The sequence below is a fragment of the Betta splendens genome, chromosome 16, assembly GCF_900634795.4.
Source record: "Betta splendens chromosome 16, fBetSpl5.4, whole genome shotgun sequence".
Taxonomy (NCBI): Eukaryota; Metazoa; Chordata; class Actinopteri; order Anabantiformes; family Osphronemidae; genus Betta; species Betta splendens.
Window position 1 is genome coordinate 10,273,019 of NC_040896.2, and position 19,031 is coordinate 10,292,049.

At 49.6% G+C, this 19,031-nt stretch overlaps 2 protein-coding genes across 4 annotated transcripts; one reads left to right on the top strand and one right to left on the bottom strand.

Moving 5' to 3' along the window:
• The first annotated feature begins 9,342 nt into the window (after positions 1–9,342).
• Positions 9,343–14,068, top strand: LOC114843685 (ribonuclease ZC3H12A). 3 transcript variants are annotated; one of them, XM_029130490.3, is made up of 6 exons: positions 9,343–9,562; positions 10,163–10,587; positions 10,989–11,128; positions 11,942–12,176; positions 12,259–12,365; positions 12,454–14,068. In XM_029130490.3, the coding sequence occupies exons 2-6, from the start codon at positions 10,208–10,210 to the stop codon at positions 13,386–13,388; spliced, it is 1,797 nt and encodes a 598-aa protein (XP_028986323.1). In that variant the 5' UTR covers positions 9,343–9,562; positions 10,163–10,207; the 3' UTR covers positions 13,389–14,068. The 3 variants fall into 3 exon arrangements, with proteins under 3 accessions (XP_028986323.1, XP_028986324.1, XP_028986325.1); XM_029130491.3 differs by having other exon boundaries at positions 9,343–9,553; XM_029130492.2 differs by lacking the exon at positions 9,343–9,562 and adding an exon at positions 9,569–9,817.
• A 1,021-nt stretch (positions 14,069–15,089) lies between these two features.
• Positions 15,090–18,490, bottom strand: LOC114843176 (uncharacterized). The gene is made up of 7 exons (XM_029129457.3): positions 16,836–18,490; positions 16,673–16,757; positions 16,410–16,594; positions 16,217–16,295; positions 16,028–16,145; positions 15,718–15,957; positions 15,090–15,225 (listed from the first exon to the last, which is right to left on the bottom strand). Exons 1-7 carry the CDS (start codon positions 16,908–16,910, stop codon positions 15,168–15,170), a joined length of 840 nt encoding a protein of 279 aa, XP_028985290.1. The 5' UTR covers positions 16,911–18,490; the 3' UTR covers positions 15,090–15,167.
• Between the last annotated feature and the right edge of the window lie 541 nt (positions 18,491–19,031).

The window sequence follows — 19,031 nt, forward strand, 5'->3', positions numbered from 1 at the left end:
ATAGTTTGCTCATCACCTATAAAAGCACTCGAGGAACATTTTGGGCTCTTTAGCTGCTAAGCGTTCCACTGTGTCACCAACAGGCCAACAGTTGGCGATAGAGCGATAAACCCACTGTTTTCAGAGCGCGCCGTTCTTTCCAGCTACAGCCAGCAGCCGCTTTGACACTGGACCAAAGCAGTAAAGTTCTGGGGGACACTCCATAAAGCCGTAAATGAGCGGCAGCATAAGGCACTAAACAGGTTGAGGAGCGCTGCAGAGGATGATGAGTGTTTGTCAGGAGCCGTCGACAGGAAGGCGTCACATCAGGCCGTGATTCTACTCTCTCGGCCTCCATATTTTAAACGAATGAAGCAACCACTTCCTTTATTAGACAGTACACAGAACCGCGATCCGACCCAGGAGCCAAAGTTAATGGAGCGTTGAGCACAAGGTGAGGTGAAAACTGCCATCGCTTAAAAATACATTAAGTAACAGGTTCTGTTCAGAATTAACTGTTCAGTTAATTGCGGCTCAGTATCGGTCGTTAGTGCATAAATCTGGCTGGTTGCGGAGGATGTACGGAGTGGCACGAGGCAGGATCAAGCATCCATCTTCAGAAGCATCACACTAAGTCACTGCCGAGTGTGAACAGGAGCGCGAGAGAGCGCCGGCCGATCCGGTCACGCGCGCAAACAAGGAAGTCAAGCTGAGGAATTCGCTGAGTCTTAGTTAGGAAGCTGCTGTTCCTGTGGATGAGGAGGAATCGTTGTATCCAGATTAAATGGTGGACTGTGACGCTGCGTGGCATTTCACATCGCCGAGTCTCAGGCATGTGTGAAAACCCTGCACGTGAGCCACTTGGATCCAACGACGGCGCTGGAAGTGGAGCATCCAAAATCAGCCCAATGAAATCCAGGGTTAATCGCCCAGGATGCGGCGCAGACAATCAAACATCTGCTGGAGAGGAGACAGCTTGCGTGGAGAATTCATTCACTCCTCGCATGAACCCGGGGAGGAGCGGAATCACCCGGCTGAGTGGAGAAGACGCATTAAAAGCTCATCTGACCAACCTGAAGGCAAGGTTAACGTCTGCAGGGCTGCTGATCCCCGAACAGCAGCCTCTCCCCACATTGAAGCACAAGCACGGGTCTGATCCACGTTTGACGGTAGACAGTATTAACCACAATGCATTGAGCTTTCATACAGGTCAAGGGATTTGACTCATAACGATCCCAAATATTCTAATAAGATGCAGTGATGCTCTTTCATTTTGTAAGCTGCTGTGTGGTTATTTCTATTCCAGTCTGAGCCTCTGTTCTACTCCAATTACGTGAAAGTACAACTCTCGAACAGGAACTTTTCCTGGATCTCAAGCTGTGGGCGAACTCTTTTGGCCGGGTGCCTGTTGAGCTCCGGCTAATTGTCGGAGAGGATGGGTTACCTTGAAAACACGGTCCAGCTCTCACTTCGCATTAGGTCGATGTGAGGAGAGAACGAGTCCGTGTTCTCTCCAAAAAGCCCAAAAGCGGATCCGTTGGGGAGCTCCGTCTACGTATCTCTACTTGTGCTCGGAGGCTCCGAGGACTGACAGCGGAGAACAGAGCGAAATGAGAGCGGGACGAGGGAAGGAGGGGATCTGGGTGGAGGAAAGGGGGATGAGGGGCAGCTTACTGGGGAATGGGAGTTCAGTGGGAATGATTGATGAGCAGACAGGGCTGTTGGGTTGCGTTCGCCAAGCAATAAAAATGGACTAATCCATCCTTTTCACTCCCCGAGGATCATATCTCCACGGTCGTCCCTGAGCAACTGGGATGTTTGGAACTTTTCAGTGTGTTCACTGACCGGTTTTCAAGGAGCTCAGACACTGGAGGAGTTCATGCCAAACGCTACCCAGCCCACCCGGGTCTCTCCTCCACCCCCCCGTCCTCCGAGCTCCATCTTTTTTCATTTGCATCCTGCTCCTGCTGCTCTTCGTGTCCATCTGTCTTTGTGTCTTTCTATAGGCCTGTCCATCTGACTGCTGTTTGGTTCATTTGCCTCAATCAATCTGTTCTCCCCCCGCCCCCAAATGTCCACACTCATCTCCTGTGTCATTTCCCCCTCGACCAGCCACTCTCACCAGTGTAATTTTCTCTCCAAACTCACCTCCATTCACGCTGCATCCTGATTAACCCTCCTCTCGCTGCCGCCGCCCGCCCGCCTGCCTTTTTCACAAACACAGAGTGACCCCTGTTGGTGGAGGATGCGCTCGCAGGCGGCGGAGCCACGTCTTCCTCCTCACTGGGGGACGTCGACCGTGAAATCAGCCTGGCGTTGGCTCCACTGTGACAGACCCTCTGTCTGGGGGCCATATTTGTTCCCCTCCCCACTCGGGAAGCGGCGCCAGTCGGCAGGTGGGGTTAGACTCCTCTCCTCACATCCATCCACAACGTCTTCCCAAACTTTTAGAGCTGTGGGGCTGAGAAAGTCATTAAAAGAATGTAAAAAGAATGTATTTTATTTTTACCTTAAATATATGAAATATTGTGTTTTTGTGTATTGTTTCTAAAGTAAATCATGTAAAAATGCTAATTAACAGATGCATATTGCAGCTTTGCATTGTATTGTACAGTAGAGCTGAAAAATTCGAACCGCAGCGTGACTCATCCATCCTGAGATAACGTCTCCCCCTGACAAATAACATTATTGCTGTATTTATCCTCCATTTTCTCAGATGTCAAAGAAGCGAGAAGTAAATCGCCCTGAATTTGCCTAAACGACGCCGTTGTGACACAGTGATTTGCTCTGAAATGTGGAGGACAGCGAGCCGGGCCGTCTACTGTAACTGAGGTGTGAGCTGGTTTCAGCTCAAACTGTCCTGAGTCTGGCTTCACGTTCAATTCATCCGTGAGTGACGTGGATGAATCACACGTCTGCAGATCAGGTGCCGTGGGCTCATGAACAGCTGATGGGGGGGGTTTGTGGAATCTAACCTGCTCTGTTTGACGAATCTCATCTTCCTGCCGTCGCATAGGAAAGGAATTAGTCAAACATAGTGTAGGTGCACAGGGACGCTTCTATAATTCCTGACATGAAGATGTGTTGATAAGACCATAGGATCACAGCCTGACGTCCCAGCAGCCCGTCGTGCTCCTCCCGTGAGATGAGATGGGCCCCTTTGACACTCGGTGTGACCTCACGTGATTTATTTCATATTACCCCTGATGAGGCCGACCCTTTGCCCCAGCCTCAGAGCGGAGGCCTCTAAATGCCAGCCCTGGGATTCTGATTTAAGGAGATCCCAGTGATTAAATGTTAATTGTTGAAATGTGTCAGTGGCTTGTTTAATCGCGTTCATCTGGACCGGTCCTAAAAATAGAGCTGCAGGTACCTGAGAGCCGGCCCGCCCCGATGCAGCGCGGCTTTGTTTACTTTGCACGACGCCGGCAGACGATAATTACGGTGAAATCAACATTCCGCGCTCCACGGGACGAGCGCATCAGGACAATTAGGCTCCTCCGGAACGCGATGGGGAACTCGGAGCGGCGGAAAAGTGCTGATGACCGGTGCTGCGGGTTCGGACTGCGAGTCCTAACAGGCGGCTTCCAGCCAGTCCCCAGGCTGCTGCTTACACACCATAATTAGGTTGAGCGTAGTAGCTGCTGGCGTGGGAGTGCACACACTCACTGAGCCTGTGTTTTTCCACTGTATCGTTTAAGCACTCGAGCTGTTCGGCTCTCATCACAGGGGAACTAACACAGCGCTTCACCCATCTGTTTTAGATGTGCCGGGCACATATTCATCGATTTATGTGTTGGGTCACATCCCCTCGCTGGCGTTAATGTATTCCATCATTTCCACTGTATTCAAAGAGAGGAGAAGCTGTGAAGAGCGGCGCTCGCCTCCCGCGAAGCTTGAACCGGGTCATAGTGAAGGCGCCGCGGGTCATTTCTCTTTCCTGGGGGGTTTCTTTCATGCTGCGCCAGTTGCACAGCAGATACGCAGGGAAAGTTCGTCTTCATGTAAACTAGCAGTTAGTGGTGTTAGTCATTAGCAGCACAAAGTGTCACTGAAGTACCACATAGCAGGCGCCGTGATTATCATCATCCGCTGCCAGTTTGGGCCCTCGGTTGTGGAAGGTTCGCCCCCTGCAGGCAGCGAGCTGTACTGCACCTTCTACAAAGCGTAGCCTCTACAAATGTGATGACATAGTAGAAATACCAGCTATTTATCAGTAGAACTGGACACTCTGGAAACTCCCCCACCATGTCTGCCATCATTTCTAATGCCAATAATCTTGTTATGTAAATAGTTATTTAAATATGCAGAGATCAGAATAAATGACTGCTCGTATTCCAAATACAGAGTCAATCATGGCAGTATTACTTCGCTGGCGTGAAAAAACAACAGCCATTAAAGCGCAGGGGGCCGTGGGGAAATCGGACCTGTTCTGTGTGCGCTGTATTCATTTCACGCCTGATGGGCTCACATTTAACCAGGTGTGCGTCTCTTCTGCAGTTTCATGCACAGGTACCGCGATAAAAGAATAATGGAAGCGTTTCCCCCCTTTTTAATTGGACATTGTTAGACTGACATGTCAGTCTCGCTGCAGAGACGCTGCTCGCGTGTACGCTATAATTGAAACATTCCCATTTCTCCCTACTCACAGTCGCTCTATGCTGGAGTATGACATCGCTTATGGCCGGAGTCGCTTTACTGAGCATCCAATCATTGCACTTATTCCTTTTTTATCTATTGCTAATATCTTGATGTTTAGGTAATGTCTCCTTGTTTTATTCATACATAGAGATGCATTAATGAGCAGTTTCCCTCATCACCATTGATATTAGTGTCAAGATTAGTATTGGTAACTCGTCCCCCTTCATATTTGTTTTCTGTCGTTTTACAACCCAAAAGCTCCGATTTCCATTAGCATTTTTCGTAATTATCCAGAAATTCTATTAAAGTTCTTGGCAATGAACGGGCATGGAATGATCAGTCTATTAAGCCCTGGAGCAAACAACATAATGTGCACAGTATGGTTTGGTAATAATTTTCATTAGATGAAAAACTGTGAATCGCTACCTGTGTTTAACCACTCAAAACTCCATTTCAGGTATTCATGGCATGACGCTGACAAGCCAACTGAAGCTGAGCAAATAAAAACTGGCAGCTGCTGAGTAAATGGCTGCATGTTTGGGTCACGATAAGGAAGAATTACATTTTTACACATCGCTGAGGAGATGAAAACAAAGCCTGTGTGGGGTTAAAAGCTCTATAAACTGTAGGAAAATAAGCCGGAGCAGGAAAAAGAAACCCTCTTCCTCCGAGCTTTAAGCCTGGCTCTCTGTGGAAGCTGTGGGAGATTTAAACACAGTAAAGAGCCTGATAGTGGCTCACAGGGAGGGAGGTGGTGCATCAGTCGGAAAATCAAGTCAGCTGTCGTGTCCAGAGACATTCAAATCCTCATCATAACCGATCAAATGCAAATCTTAAAATCATTAGAGAAATGATATACAGAAGGAAACCTTTAGGGGATACGTTATTCAGAGGTGAACATATGAATTCACTGCATCCACAGAGACCAGGAGGAAGTCACAGAGGACGAACTAGCGGCTCGAGGCCGGCTGTGCTTCAGCTCAGCCAGTTGGACGGACGGCTCCTATCGCTCGCTCCCACTGGGTGTGAATCAGAAATCTAACAGCTAATGGCAACGGTCGCTCCGTGGCAGCGCGGCTGACAGCAAACTAACGCCCACACATGCAGAGGGCTGCACAAGAGCTGTCAGCTCCCACCACGACCCTGCAGGTATAAACTGGCAAAAGAGGGAGCGACCCCCGACGCACACACACGCACACACACACACACACACACACACACACACACACACACACACACACACACAGTAAAGCAGAATATGACGAGCAGCTCTGTCAGTGTGTAGACATTCAGTCATTTAGGGGAATGAATGTGAATGAATGTGTCCCTCCAGTCTACGTACATGATCACAGTATGGTCATAACCACGCAGGGACAGTTTGAGCTGTTGGAGGGCAACACTCACTAAAGCTATTTACCATTAGCTGTGTCAGTATGTAAGAAAATGTGAGGTACAACCTGTTTACACAACACAAGAAGATGGGAAGAAGCTAAAGATTCAGTTTGTTGCATTGTGTCAAATGTACGTTTGACCTTTAAATTTTCTGAATTCCACACTCTACTCTTTTGCAAACGCAGCTCCAGAACCTCTCTGGGCCGCTTCCTGCAGGCCGTCGTGAGCCCGGCGCTGGCACCGTCCCAGCTGAGCGGTATCTACGGCGTTCAGCACCAGCACCGAGCCAGTTGTGTCATCAGAGGACAGGTTGAAGCCCAGAACTCAGCACCTCCGCGGACGCGCGCGGGGACGAGACGCACGAGGAGCCAAGAGAAAGGGATGCAGCAGCACAACGGCTGCTGCACAAGGGTTTCTTTGGCCATTACTTATTGGGCCTTTTGTGCTCGGGCCACAGCCTCCTTCACTGATAAAGAAGCAAGTGTAGAAGCTCGAACTGGGAGAACGCGAGACCGCTATGATTCTCTCTACATGATGTGAGTGAGGCCTTTCGGCGGAGCTCCTCTTCGCTTCTTCGAGATCCCAGCACAGAGTGCATTAATCATCACCGTCTCCCTCTCGTAAGTGAAGACAGAGAGCAACAGCTGGGCGAGAGGAACTTGGCTTTAAACGGCGCGGACCGCGGGAGGTTCAGCCATCACTTCTTGTTGCGGAGTCTGACATCGATAGTAATGAACACCTTGGAGCGTTGCCTGACTGTCTGAGCATGAATTGCCTTCATATTTGAGGCTGTGGGCACTGGAAGCATTCTGTGTGTGTGTGTGTGTGTGTGTGTGTGTGTGTGTGTGTGTGTGTGTGTGTGTGTGTGTGTGTGTGTGTGTGTGTGTGTGTGTGTGTGTGTGTGTGTGTGTGTGTGTGTGTGTGTCCTCATGCTCCTTTTCTTACGACATATATGAGTAATATGCAGAATAACAGGCAGCGCCCAAACGACCCGGTCTGACAGTAACGATTAATCAGAGCGTTGTTGCTGCTGCTGGACGCGGTTTCACGCTGAGGTTACACCTGCGAGGGCCGGAGCTGCACTGGAACATCACCTACGCACACTGATCTTTAACTGATGTATGGCGGGCCGGCCCTCATTTGTTTTAGGCAAAGGAGCGAGCGTCTGCACGGACAGCGAAAAGAAAAAGGCTCAGGTTTTATTTATTTATTTGCGGTTATAAATAGCTTTGGGAGCGTTACAGATATGAAAACACAGCCTGCTTCGTCCACGGGGCGAGTGACGTCCTCTCTGTGTGGCTGCAGCCGAGTTTCACCGGGCGCCACTTTGGGGAATCAACATAAAAGTAATGAAAGAAAGACTCCGGATGTGGGGCTTCTCCATTCTGCTGCTCTTTCATCATTGCTTTAGCCACCTAGCCGGCGTTAATGGCTCACCTCCTTCACGCCGGGGCCTTTGCCTGCCGGTGTGCAGGACAAGCAGCGGGATGTCTGAAGTCATAAATGAACAAGATGAATGTGGGGGATATGTTCATTTGAAAGCTCTTGTCACTGAGGGTTTGTCGTCCGGCTGCACAAAGGGTGGAGCCGTCCTGTCTGATTTGCTTCAGATTCAAACCGCGGCTAAATTGGAAATCGTGAATCACTCTGACACCATTGGCATAAGATGGATTACTCTAGTTAAAGGCTGTCTTTTCCTCACTTTGGTTCCATTTAAAGAAATCATACAAAAACATGATGTTCGCTGACAGACAGTTGGAGCAGGCGCATGCAGGCAGCTGCACAGCCGGTTCTATGGGCACGACCCGATCCCAAGCACATCCAAGGGCCCTGAGCTGCACAATGAGCCTGGCCGAATATTTGATCTGTCTCAGCTTTAACGGCGCTTGCCAAACCTGCCTGGGGGGGAAGATATGCCTCTGAGCAGGGCAATGCCTTCCCCGCAACGTTCAGGGAATGTTTGATGTTCACTAAACCCAATCGGCACCAATCTCATCCGGTGTCGGGCCCTTGCATCCACGTGGAGGTAGAACATTTGCATTGCAGAACAATAGCGTCTCGGATGCCAGTAATAGCTGCCAATGAAATCCAGTCATAAATTACTAAACAATACATGCACCGCAGCCTATTGTGGACTCAATGGGGCTTTTCTATGTTGAATGAATTCAATAAGATCCTATACAAACGCCTTTCATGCCAAGTGCAATACAGCTTACATTTTATCATAAGGCTCTTGGGAACTCCAGGGAGAACTTGTGTATGTGTGTGTGTGTCTTTCTGTCCGTGTGTCAGTCTGAGGGTGTGCGTTCGCCCCAACTCATCGTTGCTGGCTGCAGCTCATTGCCCTGCAGTAATATCAGGCCTTGCAGACACCTGGGACCGGTGTCGTGGGCCCGTCAGCGCTGGGGCCTGCCTGGCACCCGGCCCTGATTACTTTCTCCACTCTCCGGAACTCAACTCTGTCCATGCCATTAACCAGCGGCACGCCGTGTGATCCCAGCTCAAGCGTACCATTAACCCTGCACACAAAGGCTTGTGGTAAAGGCACACATGCCTTCACAGTTCAACCACCGGCCCTAAAGCAACATCCACCTGCGCCTGTGTAACAGGACAACACGAGGCAAGAGCGACATCTAGTGGCGGAATCATAGCACAGCCAGACATGGGCCGTCACCTCTGACCACAAACCACTAGTTTTAGTAATGTGTCGATTTATGTTTTTGTATTTGTCATTATTTTTGCATCATTTATTAAATAATTAATGTTTTCTTAGGAAAAAAACAATGTAAAGCACTACAAATCTGCGTTCAGTATTTAACTAAGCTGTATCTAAAACCTGACCAATAATAATAGTTTACTAGGGGTGATACCACCAGGGGGCGCTGCTTTCCATAAGTTGACTTTCAATGTTCATAACACAAAAGCACTTGTGAGTGACAAGACAAGTCAGCTTCACATAAACAAACGTCATTATTCTCATGCTTTACCCTAAACGTGTAAACAGCACATTAATCCTCATAATAACTATAAATGTTTTAGTTGTTAAGTTTACTTTGTTTGTTTGGAAGATTCCCAAACTTGATCTAAACTCTAAAAGGTTTAAGGTTCAAACTAAAAACAAACAAACAAACAAACTACTGCATGTCTGTCAACAACAAAATGTGGATTAAACACTTTCATTATATCACCATTTACCATATTATAATACAAAATGTGTATGTACTATAATGTATGAACGTGTGCAACCCCCTGAATATTTCATGTTTGTACAAACATGAGCATGTGAACACAGCGTTCACGTGGAGCCTGGGTTTCGTTCCATTTCCCTCTCGCGGCCCCTGTGATTGTGCGGCCTCGCGCAGACTCGGCCTCGGACTCGGGAAGTCAACCTCGTCCTATCTCTGCTTTATGCAAATGGCCCCGCGTGCCTTCCTGCAGGAAGAGGGCTCGCCTCTTTCCAGGAGGGAGGCGCGTGAAGTCGCGGCCGTGTCAAAGTTACTGTTAGTCTAAACATCAACGGGAGCTGGACGTCCGATCTCAGGTGCGACAGGTGAGGAAGACGACGGCGGGTCGTCGGTTCGCGTCCGCGGTGACGGTTGTGGGTGGGAAACGGTCGCTTTGACTGGAAGTCGATCGGCTGCAGACGTTTGCGGTGGGAAACGCGTCACGCGTGTCAGGTAGACGTGGGCATTTGGCGTTTTCCGGAGCTCGTGGACGTGTTTTTTTATGTGCTCGGCGACTTATTGGAGCTTCGCGTAAAGCACCGCGGCTGCTCTTCCTGTTGCGAAAAGTCACCGTGGCTGAGGTGAGAGAGATTTACAGTAAACCAGAAGCTCGGGCCGCTGCGGTTCATCCCTGCCTGTCTAATGTAGGATCATATTACTGTACGTGTGTGTATCATAAAGCAAATACCATATTAAAAACAAATGGGTGTGACGTATGGAAATGGCCCCAACTGAACCTAACGTTAGTTTTTGTTTATCTGCCCTCAAAAATAAAACTTTACCTTTTTATACGAGATACAGTATAAAAAAAATAATAATTACAAAATTAATTAAAAATTTTAAATATTCCAAGATGAATACACTTTGGAAAGTTCTAGACAATTGTGTTTATTGTAATGCTCATATTATTGTGTTGCATATTACAGATACTGTTGGTCAGTGACACAGATGAGGTGGATTTAATTTGATCTATGCTGCTAAAGACGTGCTCCAGGATGGACCAGGCACTGAGTTCAGCTTCAGACCCGCTGGAACCAGACAGCGAGGAGCTCAGAGCCGACTTCTTCAGAAAGCTGGGCTACTCCCCCTCAGAAGTGAGCGCGGCGCTGAGGAAGCTGGGCCTCAGCACCGACACCAACTCGGTGCTGGGAGAGCTGGTGAGGAACCGGACCGGCTCGGCGCCGTGCGGGTCCGGTTCCGACAGCGACGAGAGGAGCACAGGCCAGAAGGAGTCCGTGCTGCCTCTCACCTGGGGCCTCGGACCGCGGGCGGCGCCGCAAGCGGCGGAGAGGACGGGCGCCGAAGCAGAACTCAGGCCCATTGTCATCGACGGCAGCAACGTTGCCATGAGGTAATCAGTTGAATTATTTTATTATAGCATCAGTACAAAGAGCTTTATGGCGCCCAGAGGATTAGTAGTTTACCTGTAGGCAGTAAAAATACCTGTAAAGTCGATGGTTTCTAAGAACCATCACTCATCACCTGGTACAAACACTTTCATCCATCTTTTTGTCAGTTTGCTTTGACAAAAGGGTGTTCACCTCCCTCCCTTCCTGCCCGTGTTTGAAAAGGTCACAATATGCAAATGTCAGACACGCCCCTCCTAATCCCTGCCTCTCAATACACGTGAAGCGTTGTACCTGGTTTCCCAGCGAAGGCACGTGGGCCATGCACATTTCTCCTGCTCCCCTTTTTATTGCCTGTCATATAGTTCTTTTGCGCTCATGCTTTTTAATTTCCTTGTCCACACAGTCATGGCAACAAGGAAGTGTTCTCCTGCAGAGGGATCCAGCTCGCAGTCAATTATTTCCTGGACAGAGGTCATGAATCCATTACTGTGTTTGTTCCCAACTGGCGCAAAGAGCAGCCCAGAGCTGACGCCCCCATAACAGGTGAGGACGTGGGCAGAGTCGCGCAGGTTGGAGGTCACCGCGGCCTAAATGTGGATCTTATTTGTTCCAACAATAGCCATTAATTTATTTTAGGGGCAGCACGTAGTCAGGGCACAGCTAACGTTGCAAAACAGCACTGATGCGGTTTATGTGTGAAGCCTGAGGTCGCCACAGAAGCAAGTGTGGACACATTCACGTAATTTTTTTCTGTAAAACTTTCCATGTGGGTGACGTGTGACAGCATGGCAGCTCTGCGTTGTCGACAGCTGAGTCACCGGTGTCAATGGGTGTATCCTAATCTAGACCGAACGCACTGAAGCGTCCCTCAGAGGAGACGCTGCCTTTATTCAGCCTCAATGTATGTTGTCTGATACTCACGGACCCACATAATAACAGCACCACACTGTGCGACAAAGGCTGGAGCCTTATTAGCAGCCGGGGTAGAACAATAATCCAAAGTCTATTTTCTATCCACAAACAAGGAAGTAAAAAACCCCAAGTCACATTCCTGGGAAAGTACCGTCAGGAAGTACAGAGTGTTTTTATTTCCACACCTAGCTTACAGTACATGCAGATCATGACGGACAAGACATGCACAGAAAAAAGAGGCGAAGTGATGCCAGTGGATATGAAAGGCGTCCAGTGTCAGAACAACGTGGGTGTGTGTATGGTACCTAAAAACAAACAGCCACAAATATGACGGGTGTTTGTTTCATCTGTCGTCTTGAATGAGTCCTTTCATCGGATTCAATCTTAGTGCATCAGATATTGGAATGCATCCGCGACTCACCTGCTTCACGCGTGCACTTCCAGACCAGCACACGCTGATGGAGCTGGAGAAGCGCAACATCGTGGTCTTCACGCCGTCGCGCCGAGTCGGCGGCAAGCGGGTGGTCTGCTACGACGACCGCTTCATCGTGAAGCTGGCGCACGAGTCGGACGGCGTGATCGTGTCCAACGACACCTACAGGGACCTGCAGGGGGAGCGACCCGAGTGGAAGCGCTGCATCGAGGAGCGGCTGCTCATGTTCTCCTTCGTCAACGACAAGTGAGACGTCAGACGCGCGTCAGGTCCGAGCTGAGCTCCGTGACGGCGGAGGGAAAACTCAGTCAACTGTTGTTTTGTGCAGGTTCATGCCCCCCGATGACCCCCTGGGGCGCCATGGGCCCAGTCTTGACAACTTCCTCCGGAAAAAGCCGTTGCCTTCGGACCAGAAGAAGCCGCTCTGTCCGTACGGTGAGACCTCTTCCAACCTACAACATGCAGTGCTTTAAACTACGTTGTCACGCTAACGTGTTTGTGTCCATTTTCTTGTTCCCTCCAGACAAAAAGTGCACGTACGGCATCAAGTGTAAGTTCTACCACCCCGAGCGGACCAACCAATCCTACCAGTCCCTGGCTGATGAGCTGAGGCAGAAAGCTCAGATCTCCACAGTAAGAGACAACAGACGATCGTCACCCAGACAGGTCCAAACTGACCCGGGGTCAGCTCATGGCGGCTGCTCGCATCCTCCGGACTCCAACGCGGAGCTCGGTAGGAACCAGCACGGCGCTGGGCAGGTGTATGAAAACGGCCTGCTGTGCTGGGACGCCCCCAGGACCGCTCAGACTCACGCGGCGTGCCCGCCTGCAGACAGCCAGCGCCACCCCCCCAGGTCCGGTCTCCACCACGACCGCCTGGATTCCGGCCTCGGCTCCTTCGAGAGCCTCTACTCCGACGGCTCCCACTGCCCCAGCGGCTCCCAGCGGCCGCGGTCCCAGCGGCAGAGCGCTGGAGCTGGGCCCCGACACGTCCCGGCGCACCCGTGTGCGTGCTGCTCCCACGGAGCCCCCTCCGCCGCCCACCAGGCGCCGCAGAGACCCCCCGACTGCGGCGGTGGGCCCGGCTTCCGCCCCCCGCCCCCCCTCTGCGTCCCCAGCCACCTTCACTACAGCGGAGCTCCGCACCTGCAGCAGGGCTACTGGTCGGACCCCTTCCAGGCGCTGCCCCAGGCCAGGGCGCCCTACAGCCTGCCCTGCTCTGGCCACTCCTCACAGCCCCACTGCACCAGTAACAGCCACCAGTACCATTCCTGGGGCCACCAGCCGGCGCCCTCCGCCCTCTTTGACCCCCAGAGGCTGGAGCTGCGCAAGAAACTGCAAGCCATCTTCAACCCGCGCCAGGTGGACGCTGCTATGGAAATGTTCCCACATCTGATAGATGCGGAGAAACTGGCCGCAGAGATCATCAACATGAAAGCTCAGGGAGTGATATTTTAATAAGTTCTCCAATGATTTTATTATCTTCTCGTGTTGAAATCATTTACGTAACCGACACACAGGCTGTTTTCATGTGCTTCTGTGTCTAGAATTATAATAATATTGATTTGCAAATGTGCCATTACGTAAACTAGAACTTCCTATTTATGAACGGTTGAATTGTTCTGTTCGGAGCTGTTAGAATTTGTATGACACTGAAGTCAAATGTGACCGAGTCGTCCATGTTTAGGATGAAACCTGCCTCTAGAGCAGAAGTCTCTTCTAGAGTTTTGACCGTTGATGCATATTGCGTCAAATGTGGAACACTTTATGTTCTCATGCAATATGAAATTGCTGTATTACTTTTTACCTGTTATTGTTTTTGGTGGAGCTGTGGTTTGTTGCTCTTTACTGTATGTCAGACTTTTGCCAGGAAACAAGATCCACATTACGATCCAACGCAACCAGGAAACGCAGACAAATAGCTTAACGCAAAGACAGATATCTGCCGGTGTCGTTTCCTTGTTAATCGGCTTCGGTTGCAGTGAATGTCTTCAGAAAAGGTGTTGCTGTAACAGTATACATGGTTTATGCTGCTTTTAATGTACTGCTTTGAGTATGGAATTGTGTTCTCACGGATATGTAATATCATTAATGTAGATAAATGATGAAAACAAAGAAAATAAAACACTTGTCAGATATGTGGAGTTTTTACTTATTAGTGCCGTAGTATAATTCTAACCCAACAGCACAAACTTCAGCAGACAGGTGATTTTAAAAGCAATGGAATCGTCTGGGCAGCTCTTTTTTCTCAGGGTCAAGGCTCAGCACATGTTTGCGTTGAGTCTCAAATAATCCTGAGAATTCTAATCTGGGGTCCTGTCTTTTGGTGTCTTTCCATGAAATTTGCTATAAAGGTGTTGATGCGTGAAGGGGCACATGTTACTAAACTACCACGGCCCACATGAAACATGTTACACAGTAGCAGACGCTAAACATTAACAAGCAAGCGTTATCGATGCGAGAGTTCACGGGGCCAGGCCAGTGTGAACAGACCGGTGGCAGGCCTGGACGTATTCTAGCCCAGCCGGGATTCCAAGTAAAACCAAACACCGCCTCAAAATGAAACAATGCTGATGACAACTTGTGTGTGAACTTCCCACAAGACCTCGTGACCTCTAACATACGAGTTAGTGGAGGGCTGTGGATGGGTGCATGTTGCCCTTTGCTGTATTTGTCAAGTGGCCTTGTAGTAAGAACCTCCTCGACAGGTTCTGTGCATTTCCTCAGTATCATCAGCGCTCATGTTCCAGCTTCCGTCAGCTTCTGTTGCCAGAACTGGAAAAGCACTTAACGTGCAGGTAAGTCAGGACGAGGCAGAACCGTATTCTAATAATCACACCTGAGAACATGTCGCATTTGACAGAGGTTGAACGCGGTTATTTCCCGAACGATTCATATTCAAAGAGTAAAAATCCCCTTAAGCTAATATTTCAATTTAGAGCAGGAAATGTGTTTCTGTTCTCAGATGCTGAACAGGTTTTGAATGCCTACAGTGAAGATTAGGAGCCAAGCCCAAGTCTGTGCTTGAAACTCGACTTTTCCTTAAGATTAAGAGGCTGAGAGACGTCTTGTTTTGTGGGTGGATTAGCATGTCAAGCAGTTTTTACATACTTGTCCTGGGTTATGAACTTTTCAAAATAAAAGCATTATACAAGGGAAAAGGCTTGGAAACGTGTTTTATTTTGAATTAGAGTTAAATTAAATATGTCTCACACACATACAACACAGATGTTGTTGTCATTCCCAGGCCATCAGTAGTTTGTGGAATGGTACGAAGGCACCATACCCAGGTTTGCTGCAAAAGAAATTTAAAAAAAACTTATTTTGTTCACATCTTCAGAGTTCAGATTTGCAGATGCACATTCAAACGATTTCACTTGCTGGGATCACACCTTGTAATGATGGTAATTTGACCATCAGACTGATATTTACACATTCAGATCAGCTGCTTTGTGTACAGGATTTACTGTAACTCGAGTGGTTGGGTTTCAAGGATAAATATCAAACGTAGACGCTGTAGTGAGGTGACACACTAACAGAAACCCAAAAACCAAAGCTGTGCATTAAACTCGTTTTGTGGGAATGACAACTTATTAAAACTCAACTCAAAAGAGGCTAAATGTTGATTTAACGTGCTGTGAATTATGATTAAATGTCGAATGTAACAGTATCCTAGTAAAGAAGAAATAGTGTAACAACAACAACTTCAAATGTCAGGCTGAACGCCCCGGGGCTCTTTGTGAAGCTGCATGTTGCTTGTGTTCAAACAATAAGTGAGATCAGTTACCATTCAAAGTAGGTGTGTCCCCTGTGGCTGCCGTCGTGCAGACCGTGCTCAGGCGTCTGCAGCTCCACCCCAAGCTGGAGGTCTGGCTCCCCCTGCAGGTGGCCCAGGAAACGGACCGCCCCCGTGCTGATCCGCCCGGACGGCAGCAGGACCCGGACCCGGTGGCCCACCTGCAGGTCCACGGGGGAGTGGGGGGCGAAGACGCGGTGATGCCCGGGGGACGCCCTCCACGACCTGACGCTGGGAGGAGAGGGCTGAGTCAGCAAAAATGAGCAGTCGGGCCCCCTGCTGTGTGTCAGGTCCACAGTACCTGGCTGCTGAAGACACGGAGGACGGAGAGAAGCGGCCCGACGCACAGCTCGCGTAGGCGTCACCTCTGGACGACACCTCGCTCGCTCCGTGCCGGTACGTCGGTCCTGAGAGGCCGCCTGTTCGTCGGAGGAATAGCGCCTGAGATCGTTATTGAATTACGGGCGCGCGCGTTTAAAACGCCAGTCACCTGAGCAGTCCTCGAACGCGTCGCCGTTGTCCGGCCCGGGTTCCGCCCGGTCGCCGCATCCGCCCACCTTCAGCACCAGCTGAGCAGAAACAGGCGCCCTCGCTAATTAAGGCGCCCTCGCTAATTAAGGCGCCCTCGCTAATTAAGGCGCCCTCGCTAATTGCGGCACCGACGCACACGTCCACGCGCCCACCTGGTGACGCAGGTCCTCCTGTCGGCCCTGCAGCTCCGCGAACCTCCGCTCCCACGACGCCCTCTCGCAGGCCAACCTGGTCTGGAGCGACAGGATCTCCCTCTCCGTCTTCGTCAGTCTCTTGTGGAGCGCGGCCGTGCGGTCGGGGCTGCCGGGGATGGCTGCGGCGCCTTTGCCTTTAGAACCTGACAAACAAAGGCAGGCGGTCGGCCTTTTCTCGAGTGGCCACTAGAAACAGGGGACGGGGCCTCGGCAGTTCTTACCCACAAGCTCTTTCAGCTGTCGCTTCACTCCCCTCGCAACGGGCGATTCCCTCGGCAAGAACTTGATTGCGTTGTATGGGCATATCTGCAACGCGAGCACGCGTCGCAGCCTGAGTTTTACCGCTTCCTGTTCATGTTGTAACGTCAGCGGGCTCACACTCACCCAAAGGAACCTGCACGTGCACAGTATCCCTCTGAATGTCCATGCAAACGCGGTCCAGAGGATGTGAGCCGCCATGTTGAAGCATGTTCACCGTCTGCTCTGGAATCCAGACTGGGAGGAAGGCGTCGGCCGCTCTCCTCTCACTGCGACACTGAGCTGTGGAGCCCAGAGGAGCGGCCCTGGGCCTCTAGGTGATGTTACCTGTGGGTGGTTCACGATTAGGAAACACAGGGAACTGACCTTTTCCAGGGGTTCAGGTGTCACAGGGAAGAGCGCAGCTCCACGTGCGGTCCTCAGGGCCCACGTCTGCTCAGTGGGCCTGTTCTGGAGCGGGTCTGTTCTGGAGCAGGTGTGTACAGGAGCGGGTCTGAGCGGACGGTGCTGCTGGCCACTGCTGCGTGGCTAAATCGCAGCTAATCTTCTTAACCGTGAAGCGACACAGTCTACGTGCTTAATTTGGTTCCCTGAGCCGCGGCTATAAGCGATGCAAGTAAGTCTGTGTGTGTGTGTGTGTGTGTGTGTGTGTGTGTGTGTGTGTGTGTGTGTGTGTGTGTGTGTGTGTGTGTGTGTGTGTGTGTGTCACATTCATACTGAATGAGTGAGGAACTTGTTGGACTTGTTGCTCAATAGCAGCAAACAAATATGGGTCCTTTCAGCAAACGACGCCGCTCTTTTTATTCTAGGTGCTGCTGGAGCGTGAAATCATAAAATACTAAATCTGCGTTTGCCCTGCACCACATTTACTCATAAGTTATCTAATATTTACTTTGAGTGTGTATGTGCCCTTTGTTCAGCACCTCATAGCCAAGGCTGACAGGAAATGCAGTTCTTTTACTCATCTACAGTGTTTTTTTGATTTTGGGTTATAGTCACTGAATCCAGTGAACTGATGTAATTCACTCAAACAGGCATAAATTCAGACCTAAAGTAAAATACAGACACAGATTTTACAGGAAATGAAAGTGTTCCACTAATGCTATGACCGTTCAAAGCTGTCTTTGGTCTCTCAGTTGGAGATAAAGACTGGTAATTTTCCATCGCTACAGGCTGTTTTACTGTGAAGCTTGGATTACGTTTCATACCATTAGTAGAGAATAGAGAGAGACCTGGGGAAAGTTCAAACCATCGCAGGGGAGTAATTATTGAGGTTAGATTTACCTAAAAGTAGAAATCTAGACATGGACTCTTTCGACTTTGTTGAGCAGCATAAACATGTTTAATTCATCTACGATTCTGTGTTTTTCATGCAGCTGTGATGCAAAAGGAGGAACGTCCGTCACCTGAATTGTGCAAATGCCTTTTGTGTCATGCTGGGGAATTCAGGGTTCTTTAGGCCACAAAGAGGTAATTGTAGTGTGTGGGGGCTTTATGGCTGGCAGAGAGAGGGGGTCTGTTCATTGTGTGCAGTGCGGTGAAAAGGAACCAGGAGGTTTCCTATACAATCACCTCACACGGCTCATATAGACCAGCAAAGGCTTCAGGAAGTCTTTCTGCTGATTCACCTCCAACAACCAAACAACACAATGAGATGATGTATTACACACACAGCAACGTTGTGTTTTTAATTATCATTAGGTTAAAAGTAAAATGTTCTAAACAGGGTTGCAGGTACAGTGCTTTCATTGAACCATGAGTCATTTTCAGCAGGATATTTACATGTGGAGCATCTGTGGATCCACCCAGCAACAGAACGCCTCCTGCCCTCACACAGGTGAGACTTTCCACTGATTGCACCACGGGGGGGGGGGGGGGCAGCAGCAGGGAGAGAGCACGCTCACTTCAACAACACCTGGAGAGGCACCAACCGCAGCACAGGTGAGTGGACGCGCTCGCGCGGACGGGAAGCTTTTTACCGGCGCGATAGTGGGACGTTAGTGCACGGACGGTTACAGGTCGACGACAGTGGCATCATTGTAGCCAATGAATGTCACATCAGGGTAACGTTTGTATCGCTTGAGCCTGATGACTGATCTGCTTCTGTTTAATTGTTTACAGAAGCAGGAACGGGAGTAAAACCTACAAGTCAGTCTAAGAATTTCTAAGACGTTGTGTCAGTTTTAAGTTAACTGACGGTAAGTACGAGTACTCGAGTAGTTGTTACTGGAATATTCTCAAAGTAAGTTACTTTGTGAGTACAAGGTAAAGGTAAATACTAGATTCTACTAAAAGTAGACCTAAAGAGAGTTTAGGTAATAG

Bases quoted from the DNA above. Each gene is read 5' to 3' on its own strand.
- LOC114843685 (XM_029130490.3), top strand. From the start codon at position 10,208: ATGCTGCTAAAGACGTGCTCCAGGATGGACCAGGCACTGAGTTCAGCT. The intron at 10,588-10,988 runs GTAATCAGTTGA...TTGTCCACACAG, and splicing joins GGCAGCAACGTTGCCATGAG to TCATGGCAACAAGGAAGTGT. The intron at 12,366-12,453 runs GTGAGACCTCTT...TGTTCCCTCCAG, and splicing joins GAAGCCGCTCTGTCCGTACG to ACAAAAAGTGCACGTACGGC.
- LOC114843176 (XM_029129457.3), bottom strand. From the start codon at position 16,910: ATGGCGGCTCACATCCTCTGGACCGCGTTTGCATGGACATTCAGAGGG. The intron at 16,595-16,672 runs GTAAGAACTGCC...TTTGTTTGTCAG, and splicing joins ACAGCTGAAAGAGCTTGTGG to GTTCTAAAGGCAAAGGCGCC. The intron at 15,226-15,717 runs GTAACTGATCTC...TTTCTTTTGCAG, and splicing joins GGACACACCTACTTTGAATG to CAAACCTGGGTATGGTGCCT.